General features: G+C 44.5%; 1 protein-coding gene across 1 annotated transcript in view; it reads right to left on the bottom strand.

Moving 5' to 3' along the window:
* Positions 1-11,758, bottom strand: part of LOC126406191 (sodium channel protein type 4 subunit alpha B-like) — a 45,844-nt gene that overhangs the window by 16,091 nt on the left and 17,995 nt on the right. Inside the window, exons 7-8 of the mRNA XM_050070365.1 lie at positions 7,420-7,483; positions 4,730-4,871 (exon numbers count right to left, since the gene is read on the bottom strand). Of these exons, the coding sequence (XP_049926322.1) occupies positions 4,730-4,871; positions 7,420-7,483 (206 nt within the window). The remainder of the gene's footprint in view (positions 1-4,729; positions 4,872-7,419; positions 7,484-11,758) is intronic.

Raw genomic sequence — 11,758 nt, 5'->3', positions numbered from 1 at the left:
TATCAGCTGTGAGGGTCATAAGGACAGAGGGATGTCGTATGCTGTAAAGCCCTGTGAGGCAAATTGTGATTTGTGATATTGGGCTTTATAAATAAAATTGATTGATTGATTGATTGATTGAAGACACTGAAGGAAATAACCCGAGACAATTTATGGCAGATTTATTCAAAGAAGTAGCGGCAGAGGCGCTGTCGAACTCCACACCTGAACTAGACTGGGCCCATCGTAGTCTTAGACCAAAACCTCGCCAAGGATCCTGCCCTGTGATAGTGCGCTTTCACCGCTACGTCGATAAAGAAAGAGTGCTACAATGGGCAAAGGAGCACCGCAGTATGACCTATCGGGGTCATAACATCAAGTTTTAAGAGGACTTGAGTGCTGCAGTGGCGAGGAGGCGAACTGCTTTCAACCAGGTGAAATCCATGCTTTTTCAGAAAGGGATATGATTCGGCATGATTTACCCTGCCCGGCTGCACGTCACCTTCAACGGTGTGAGCCAAATCTTTGATTCCCGGAGCAAGCGGAGCTGTTTTATGAAGAACGCATACGCGACACATGAAAGAGGGACTGAGCTAGCGGAATGACCACCGATGTATATGACTTAGCAATTCTTTTGGGACTATTATCTTTTTCTTTATTTTTTGCTGGACTTTCTTGAGGTAAGACGCGACTATATTGCACCATTTTCCTTATGTTAAATTCAGACAAAACTGAAGTTATTGTTTTTGGCCCCAAACAACTCTGTTGCTATATGTCACCTACCCAGTTAGCTGTGTAGATGATATTTTACAAATCTTGACAACTTTTGGATCATTTTCAGGTTATAAGTTAAAAATCAGTAAAAGCTAATGTTTTCCGGTAAACAAAGAAACTAAACAGATCCCATCAGGTGCACTACCATTTAATACCAGTTTTCGTTACTTAGGTATTAATATTTCTCTCTCCCTCCCCTTACTATATAAAAACAATTTTACAAAGTTGGTTGTGGAAATTAAGTCTGATTTGAGGCGCTGGGACGCTGCCTTCAGGTCAGGTGACAGAGCTCTGTACAGGGCTGCTCGAGCTGACCTGAAAAGAGGAATTAAAAAAGCCAAGGCGGACCATAAGATGAGTATAGAGTCCCACCTGTCCAGCAACAACACACGGGAGGTGTGGCGGGGCATACAACACATCACAAACTTCAGAGGCTGTGACGCGTCAACAGGAGACCTGAGTGCGCCACTGGCAGAGGAGCTAAACGGCTTCTTTGCTCGCTTTGAAACATCACAGCAGCACTCATCTGCTCCAGCCCTGCCCCCACCCCCCACCTGGTTCCTCCACCACTCCACTCACTGTACAGGAGCATGATGTTAGACGGGTGCTCCTAGCAGTGAACCCCAGGAAAGCTGCCGGCCCAGATGGAGTACCTGGCAAGGTGCTCAGAGCGTGCGCCCACCAGCTCGCCCTCACCTTCACCAGGATCTTCAACCTCTCCCTGGCCCAGGCAGTCATACCGTCCTGCCTGAAAGCAGCAACAATAATCCCCGTGCCAAAGAAGTCTCCCGTCACCAGCCTGAACGATTACCGTCTGGTGGCCCTCACCCTGGTAATCATGAAGTGCTTTGAGAGACTAGTTCTTAAGCACATCAAGGACTATCTCCCCCCAGACTTTGACCCTCACCAGTTTGCATATCGGGCGAACAGATCCACAGAAGATGCCATCGCTGTAGCTCTCCAATCTGCGCTGAACCACCTGGAGCAGCAGCAGAGCTACGTCCAGATGCTCTTTGTGGATTATAGTTCAGCCTTTAACACAATAATCGCGGACATCCTCATCACAAAACTGGACACTCTCGGCCTCCCCCCTTTCACATGTGCCTGGATAAAGGACTTCCTCACCAACCGGCCCCAGACTGTGAGACTTGGCCCCCACCTCTCCTCCACCCGTACGCTGAGCACCGGCTCCCCACAGGGCTGTGTGCTGAGCCCCCTCCTGTACTGCCTCTACGACCCACAACAGCAACCTCATCTTCAAGTTTGCTGACAACACCATGGTGGTCGGACTCATCTCGGAGGGAGACGAGGTAGCCTACAGAGAGGAGGACCTGAAGCTGGCAGCCTGGTGTTCAGAGAATAACCTCGCTCTGAACACCAAGAAAACCAAGGAGATCATCATCGACTTCAGGAAGCACAGCACCGACCTAGCCCCCCTTCACATCAACGGCAAGTGTGTGGAGAGGGTCCACACCTTCCGGTTTCTCGGCGTCCTCATCTCCGCCAACATCTCATGGACAGACAACATCACAGCGGTCATCAAGAAGGCTCAGCAGCGGCTGCACTTCCTGAGGGTCCTCAAGAAGCACAACCTGGATTCCAACCTGCTGCTGACCTTCTACCGCTCATCCATCAAGAGCCTGCTGACGTACTGTATCACAGTATGGTACGGCAGCTGCACCGCTGCAGACAGGGAGAGGCTCCAGAGAGTAGTAAAAGCAGCACAGAAGATCATCGGCTGCCCTCTCCCCTCCCTGATGGACATTTACACCTCCCGCTGCCTCAGCAGAGCCAAGAGCATCACCAAAGACAGCTCCCACCATGGCTTTGAACTGTTTGACCTGTTGCCCTCAGGGAGGCGCTACAGGTGCATCAGAAACAGTTTCTTTCCTAAAGCCATAACCACCCTGAACTCTCACATGCACTGACCTTATAGTCTGCCTCCCCCCCACCCCCCGGACTCCTTCTGTGCAATACTTTATAAAATGCAATATCCCACTCCATAATGTGAACACAACACTGTATATAGCACCATATTTATTTTCTGTAATTTGTACATAAACTTTCTCAGGACTGTGCACCTTACCTCCTTACACCCCCCCTCTCTCCTTACACCCCCACCCCCTCTTTTTGCACTATTTATCCTTTGTCTATATTGTATATTCTTGTATATTTTTACACTGCTTGCACTGGTACTGGAGCTGCTTTTAATCTCGTTGTACATGCGTATAGTGACAATGAAGGCATTCTATTCTAATCTATTCTATTCTATCTCTCCCTCTCTCTCTGATAGGCAGAATAAATTCTATTAAGCTTAATATTCTTCCAAGATTTATGCTGCTTCTCCAGTGTCTTCCCATTTTTTTTTTATCTAAATCATTTATACAAATGTTAGACAAAATAATCTCAAATTTTATTTGGGCTGGTAAGAACCCAAGGGCACATTGAGCAGTACTCCAGAGAAGCAAATCAGATGGGGGCCTTGCACTGCCTAACTTATTATTTCATTATTGGGCTGCCAATCTTCAAAAAATCCACGCCTGGTGTAACTCTTCCAATTTAGATTGGTGCATAATGGAGGATGCTTCTTCCCATCCCTCGTCTTTGGCGGCTCTGGTTTGTGCTCCTCTAGCTTCTCGTTATCCTAGGTTTATTAAAAACCCAATTGTACTCTCCTCTTTGAAAATTTGGAAACAATTCAGGCAACACTTCAAACTTTCAGTACTCATCCCATTAAGGCCTATTTGCAACAATCATTTCTTTCCCCGCTCCAATTCAGACACAGATTTCACTTTGTGGAGAGAGAGGACTGGTTTCATTTTTCAGAATTATATTTGGAGGGCTTATTTGTTACATTTAATGATCTTTGTGTTAAATATAATTTACCCCAATCTCATATGTTTTGATACTTCCAAGCGCACAACTATGCTCACACACGCTTCACATCTTTCCCTCAATCTCCAACGGTATCTCTTATCACTGGGGTGCTCTCTCTTCCAATGGCTCGTAGTAGGATTTCAGTATTATATGACCTCATATCATCTTCAAATTTGACCTCCCTTGTGGGGGTCAGGCATAGTTGGGAAAAGGAGCTTGGCTTTAATTTGACAGATGAGTGGTGGAGACAGGCACTGGTCAGGGTTATTTCTACATCTTCTTGTACTTGTCTTAATTTAATTCAGTTCAAGGCTCTCCACAAAATTCATTTCACAAAAAACAGACTTAATAGGCTGTTTCCAGGCACAAATGATACCTGTGATAGATGTGGTTTATCTCCAACAGATCATGTTCATATGTTTTTTTCTTGTCCCAAACTACTTCATTTCTGGTCTTGTTTTTTTAAATCATTAAACGAAGCCCTCAATATCATGTTGGAACCCTGCCCACTGATAGCCATATTTGGTGTACCTCGCACACCAACTAGTACTACCAACTAAGACATACTCTGATGTTGACGCTTTTGCCTCACTCATAGCCTGCACACATATTCTGTTACATTGGAAAAGCCCAAATACTCTTCCTACTACTTCTGGTTAATTGATTTAATGAATATAAATATTTTTATTCTTTTTTTTTATTATTAAATTAATATCACTATTTTTTTGCTCTCTTTGTTCCTGGGGGATGTTCTTTTTCTAGTTCTCTGTTCTAATGCACCGTATATAAAAAAAGGTGGGGTATTTGATACTTGTGAAATGCTGGTCTCCAATAAAAAAATGTAAAAAACAAACAAAAAAAACAAACATAAAAAAACGTCTTAACTTTAAGTGGGAATTCTAAGGAAACATCACAACTCTAAGAATTTTCTCAGAATCCTGTCATCAGGAGAAACTGAATACGACCTCTGGTGTTTTTGAAGCTGCAGCTCACAGACTGAATCTGAACTGGGACCAGTCTCTGTACTGGGACTAGTCTCTGTACTGGGATTGGTCTGTACTGGGACCGGTCTCTGTACTGGGACCAGTCTGTTACTGACCAGCTGGAAGAGGTTTTCCCAGAAGTCCTGGGTCATCAGTCGGACCAGAGACAGGAACGCCCACCCAAAGGTGTCATAGCTGGTGTATCCGTAGTTTGGGTTTCTCCCCGCCTTTAGACAGAGGTAACCCTCCGGACAGGCCCTGAAAACATCATCAGTACCATCATCATCATAATCATCGTCATCACCACCAACACCATCATCATCATCACCATCATCATCATCATCACCATCATCATCATCATCACTATCATCATCACCATCATCATAAAAATCATCATAATCATCATCACCAACTTCCTCATTATCATCATCATCATCACGGTTATCATCATCATCATCATCAACATCATCATCATCACCACCATCATCATCATCATCATCATCACCATCATCATCATCATCACGGTTATCATCATCATCATCAACATCATCATCATCATCACTATCATCATCACCATAATCATAAAAATCATCATAATCATCAGCACTAACTTCCTCATTATCATCATCATCATCATCACGGTTATCATCATCATCATCAACATCATCATCATCATCACCATCATCACCATCATCACCATCATCAACATCATCATCATCATCACCACCATCATCATCATCATCATCATCACCATCATCATCATCACATCAGTGTATGTTCAGGACTTCCTGTTGTGATCTCTTCTGACTTTTATTGTTTTTATAATTTCCTGTGTCTCAGTAAATTGATCTGATCAGAGCACAAACCTTTTAATGAAACAATAAAACCAGTCGGACTGACCTTCTCCTCAGTTTAACATGTCCACAGTTATACATGTGTTTGGACGTAAAGCCACACATTTGTGGTCAAAATGAACCCACCAGACATGAACCTCTAGTCTATAGGAAGACACATCCTCCTCCTCCTCCTCCTCCTCCTCCTCCTCCTCCTCCTCCTCCTTCACCACCTCCTCCTCCTCCTCCTCCTTCACCACCTCCTCCTCCTCACCTCCTCTCTTCTCTTCCTTTTTGCTCCTTTGCTCAGAGGAGTTCTTCTTCCACAGTTTCCTCTGGTTGTTGCGAGCTCTCATTGCTGTTCTGGAGTCAGTTATCCAGGCATGATACACAAACTGACAGACAGACAGACAGACAGACACACACACACACACACACACACACACACACACAGACAGACAGACAGACAGACAGACACACATACAGACAGACAGACAGATGGAGTTGTGTCTCCTTTAATCCGACAGAGACAGGATGCTTTGTGTAAAAGGGACTGACGGCAGAACAAATCATGGACAGACAAGTGTGACATTTAGACCATGTGTTCTGTGTGCGACCCGCTGTGGGAGATTTAAAATGTAGCTGTGAGCAGTTCACGGCTAACTCAAAGAACAGCAGCTGTTAGCAGTTAGCAGCTAACTCAAAGAATAAGAACAAGAACAGCAGCTGTTAGCAGTTAGCAGCTAACTCAAAGAATAAGAACAGCAGCTGTTAGCAGTTAGAAGCTAACTCAGAAAAGAAGAACAGCAGCTGTTAGCGGCTAACTCAAAGAAGAAGAACAGTAGCCACTAGCAGTTAGCAGCTAACTCAAAGAAGGACAACAGCAGCTGTTAGCAGTTAGCAGCTAACAGGAGCTCACGCTAAATGATGTTACACTGGAGGACGACACTGTTGGGTTACATGTCATGTCTCATGTCTGATGATGTCACTGTTGTTAGGTTCTGTGTCATGAAGTAGGGAGGCATGGCGGCTCTGTAGCACCACCTCTGTCTAAAGAGAGCTGATGAGATGCTCACCTGGAAGGCTGATTTCTCAGGTAGCTCCTCCTCCTTCTCCTCTTCCTCCTTCTTCTCCTCCTCCTCCTCCTCTTCACTATCCGTCTCAAACAGGTAGTAGTCGCCGCTCCTCACCACTGCGGACAGACACACAGTTACACACCGGCTCTGACAGGTGAGGGTGATGATGTCAGAGGTCATGTTACTTACTGGAGGCATGGTTTACCCAGGGTCTCCACCACTTCTTCTGCCGCTGCCCCTTCTTGTTTTCCTGACCTATGAACACAAACACACACACACACGTTCTGGGACTGACAGCTACCGCATCTTTACCACAGCAACAGAGGTGTGTCTACAGACCATCAGTATGGAAGCTGTCCTGGGTCAAACTCAACATCTTCTCTTTTCCTCGCCGGAACTTCTGCTGTCTGGATTTAATTCGCTCCATCCTGAAGGAAATACAGAAACAGGAAGTGCTTCACAGGTCAGACCAGAGACAGGAAGTGCTTCACAGGTCAGACCAGTGTCTCAGGACAAACAGAGACAAGGGGTTCATCCCAATATCTGTCCTCTATCCTCGATCACTTGACCCAGAAATCGATTGAGACTCGCCATCTTGTAGGAAGTCTCATTTCTTTAAATGCACTCGGAGGAGTCGAGGAGAGAGGAGGCTTTCAGAGGAGAGGGAAGTCAATCAATCAATCAATTTTANCACCACCACCACCACCACCATCATCATCATCATCACCATCATCATCATCATCACCACCATCATCATCATCACCATCATCACCACCACCACCGTCATCATCATCATCATCATCATCATCACCATCATCATCAATCATCACCACCTTCATCATCATCATCATCATCATCAGTATTACCAATCATTACATCATTATTTGATGAACGTACCCGGCATCAGAACTGTTTCCACACAACAGAGCATCGAGATGACCAGGAAGGTGGTAATAGTTCTCTATCAGACAGAGATACAGAGACAGAGGGACAGAAGTATTGATTACTTCTGACGATCAGAAAATGAAAAGATGAAACAAAATCATACCTGTGATATCTGATCATGTGCACGCTCGCATGCACAAAGAAAACCATACCTTGATGTGTCGTTAAATAATAACTGACGAGTCATGTGTCTGTCCTGATTATTGATGAATCCTGTCTTAATAGTGATGATAATAGTAGTAGTAGTAGCGGTAGTTGTAGCAGTAGTAATAGCAGTGGTAGTTGCAGTAATAGTAGCAGTAGTAGTAGTAGTACCAGTAGTAGCGGTAGTTGTAGCAGTAGTAGCAGCAGAAGTAGTAGTAGTAGTAGTAGTTGCAGTAATAGTAGCAGTAGTAGTAGTACCAGTAGTAGCGGTAGTTGTAGCAGTAGTCATAGCAGTAGTAGCAGTAGTTGTAGCAGTAGTAGCAGTAGTAGTAGCAGCAGTAGAAACATTAGAAGCAGTAGTAACAGTAGCAGTGGTAGCAGTAATAGTAGTAGTAGTAGTATTAGAAGTAGCAGTAGCAGTAGGTGTAGCAGTAGTAACAGTAGCAGTAGTAGTGGTACCAGTAGCAGCAGCAGTAGCAGCAGTAGTAGGAGTAGCAGTAGCAGTAGTAGTAGTAGCAGCAGTAGTAACAGTAGCAGTAGCAGTGGTCGTAGTAGCAATAATAGTAGCAGTAGTAGTAGCAATAGCAGTAGTTAAAGCAGTAGTAACAGTAGCAGTAGTAGTAGCAGGAGAAGCAGTAGTAACAGTAGCAGTGGAAGCAGTAGCAGTAGCAGTAGCAGCAGTTATAGTAGTAGTAGCAGTAGGTGTAGCAGTAGTAACAGTAGCAGTAGCAGCAGTAGCAGTAGTAGTAGTAACAGTAGCAGTAGTAGTAGGAGTAGCAGTAATAGTAGTAGCAGTAGTAACAGTAGCAGTAGCAGCAGTAGCAGTAGCAGTAGTAACAGTAGCAGTAGTAGTAGGAGTAGCAGTAATAGTAGTAGCAGCAGTAGCAGTAGGAGTAGCAGTAGCAGTGGTAGTAGTAGCAGTAATAGTAGCAGTGATAGTAGTAGCAGTAGCAGTAGTTGTAGCAGTAGAAACAGCAGCAGTAGCAGCAGTAGCAGTAGGAGTAGCAGTAGCAGTAGTAGTAGTAGCTGTAGTAATAGCAATAGCAGTAATAGTAGCAGTAGTAGTAGCAGTAGTAACAGTAGCAGTGGTAGCAGTTATAGTAGCAGTAGCAGTAGGTGTAGCAATAGTAACAGTAGCAGTAGCAGTAGTAGTAGTAGCAGTAACAGTAGCAGTAGTAGAAGTATTAGCAGTAGCAGTGGTAGCAGTAGTAGTAGCAGTAGTAGTAGTAGAAGCAGTAGTAACAGTAGCAGTGGTAGCAGTAATAGTAGTAGCAGTAGTAGTAGTAGTAGAAGTAGCAATAGCAGTAGGTGTAGCAGTAGTAATAGTAGCAGTAGTAGCAGTAGCAGTAACAGTAGCAGTAGTAGCAGTGATAGCAGTAGTAGTAACAGTAGCAGTAGTAGCAGTAGCAGCAGTAGTAGTAGCAGTAGTAGCAGTAGTAGTAGCAGTAGAAGCAGTAGTAACAGTAGCAGTGGTAGCAGTAACAGTAGTAGTAGTAGTAGAAATAGCAATAGCAGTAGGTGTAGCAGTAGTAACAGTAGCAGTAGTAGCAGTAGCAGTAGCAGTAGTAATAGCAGTAACAGTAGCAGTAGTAGCAGTAGTAGTAGTAGCAGTAGTAGTAGTAGCAGTAGCAGTAGTAGCAGCAGCAGCAGCAGTAGTAGCAGTAATAGTAGCAGTATTAGCAATAGAAGTAGCAGTAGCAGTAGTAACAGTAGCAGTGGTAGCAGTAGTAGTAGCAGTAACAGTAGCAGTATTGGCAGTAGCAGCAGCAGTAGTAGCAGCAGCAGTAGCAGTGGTAGCAGTAACAGTAGCAGTATTAGCAGTAGCAGTAGTAGTAACAGTAGTAGTAGTAGTAGTAGCAGTAGAAGCAGGAGTAACACTAGCAGTGGTAGCAGTAGTAGTAGTAGCAGTAGCAGTAGTAGCAGTTATAGTAGCAGTAGCAGTAGGTGTAGCAGTAGTAACAGTAGCAGTAGCAGTAGTAACACTAGCTGTAGTAGCGGTAGCAGTAGTAGTAGTAGTAGTAGTAGTAGTAGCAGTAGCAGTAGTAGCAGTAGTAGTAGTAGCAGTGGTAGTAACAGTAATAGTAGTAGCAGTAGCCGTAGTTAAAGCAGTAGTAACAGTAGCAGTAGTAGCAGTAGCAGTAGCAGTAGTAGAAGTAGTAGTATCAGTAGTAGCAGTAGCAGTAGGTGTAGCAGTAGTAGCAGTAGCAGTAGCAGTAGTAGTAGCAGTAACAGTCACAGTAGTAGTAGTAGTAGTAGTAGCAGCAGCAGTGGTAGCAGTAGTAGTAGCAGTAATAGCAGTAGCAGTTGCAGTAGTTTCAGCAGTAGTAATAGCAGTAGCAATAGCAGTAGTAGCAGTGGTAGTAGTAGCAGTAATAGTACTAGCAGTAGTAGCAGTAGTAGCAGTAGTACTTTTTTCCCGTCTTATTCATTCTTTTGTTTTAGTTTTCTGATCGTGCAAAGAGGGGAATCTCAGGTGCAGGGTCATTTAAGTATGATTTGCATATTTAAATGGGGCATGGACAGGGAGGGGCCGGGTACTCCAACGTGCGCTCAATTCCACGTTGATTGGGATGTACAAAGGAAATGTGCTTGGATTTATGTGTACGTTTTCTAGATTTAAGCGTATGCCATGTTTCAGTCGGAAATCCACGCGAGTCTTTGTACATGGGGCCCCTGGACTTTTCCTCTCCTCAACACCCTGAAACAGTCTCTGTACCCTCCCCTTATCAACATGGACTGCACTGTTCTGCTCTAAAGCTGTTCCCCTAAACACAGACAGTTCATGGCTAAAATCATTGACATTGAAACGGTTTGAATGTATGTTCAATTCATTCGCCAGATCATAGTCAGTTTTGTCATTTAAGGAGATGTTACACTTTTTGGACTGCATCCCCAGCAAGGATTTCACCTCCTCCCACGCAGGGCGTGAGCTGCCAGTAATAAACAAGTTCTCCACCTTATCCTTGTATCGCTGCTTGGAAAGTTTTAATTCTTTCCTGATCTGCTTCCGTAGCTCATTATATGTGTCCATATCACCTTAATAAAAACTGATGTCTCTCTTATTAATAGCGTTTTTGACTGATTTTGAGACCCATGGTTTATTGGTCGGAAAGATGGAGATTGATTTTTTATGAATAATTAACCCCTCACAAAAATTTACATAGTCAGACACTCTCACATGAGTTCTTAAACATATCCCAGTCTGTGCAGGCATAACAATCCTGGAGACGTTCAATAGACTCCTCCGACCAGACCTGGACTAATCAGCTTGTGCCGCTTCAGGACTGGTTTGAAGGATGGAACCAAATAAACAACACTATGGTCAGACACACTAAGTGAAGCTCTCCGGAGAGATTTATAAGCCCCTTTTATGGAACCATAACAAAGATCCAAGCACTTAGTAAGTCTTATCACCCATGATAAATTTCGGTGCGTCAGGTGAAATAGCTTGTAGCTGTTGTACTACGCAAGTGATAGCTCGAGTAGCAATGTCCATATTAAAGCTGCAAGCAGCTGTGACCGGGCCCTCACTCTCCCGCGCTATCACGGGGGGCCAGCAGCACGCATCACTGAGGCAGTTATGTGAAAACTCAGAGTAACTTAACCCTGACGTGGTGTGACATTTCATCTTCGTACTCCAAGAAAATCCCTATGGGGAGGGTTTTTTGAAAATTTCAAGGGGGTGCTATAGAGGCATTTTGTCCCCCCCATGGGCAACGGGCCTATCAGATGTAAGAGCTCACCATTCTTGACCTGTGTATCAATTTCGTGAGGATATGAGGTCGCTGAAGCCATCAAAAAGCCAACTGATTTGGTGGCGAGGGCGGCATCATAGCCGCCACACCCCTTGACATAGAGANTAAGAGCTCACCATTCTTGACCTGTGTATCAATTTCGTGAGGATATGAGGTCGCTGAAGCCATCAAAAAGCCAAACATATTTGGTGGGGAGGGCGGCGTCATAGCCGCCACACCCCTTGACATAGAGAAAAGCTTTTAATAACTTTTGATCAGCATGGTCTCAGGGGCTCAGGCTGCCGAGCAACCAGGGGCTGTGGAGAGATCCAGAGCAGGCATGGATTGGTGGTGTAAATGTGGGGCTTACTGGCCACTTTATTAGGTACACCTGTGCAATCTAATACAATCCA

The sequence above is a fragment of the Epinephelus moara genome, chromosome 18 (assembly GCF_006386435.1).
Source record: "Epinephelus moara isolate mb chromosome 18, YSFRI_EMoa_1.0, whole genome shotgun sequence".
Classification (NCBI taxonomy): domain Eukaryota; kingdom Metazoa; phylum Chordata; class Actinopteri; order Perciformes; family Serranidae; genus Epinephelus; species Epinephelus moara.
This window is presented reverse-complemented; position numbering and strand designations above follow the sequence as displayed.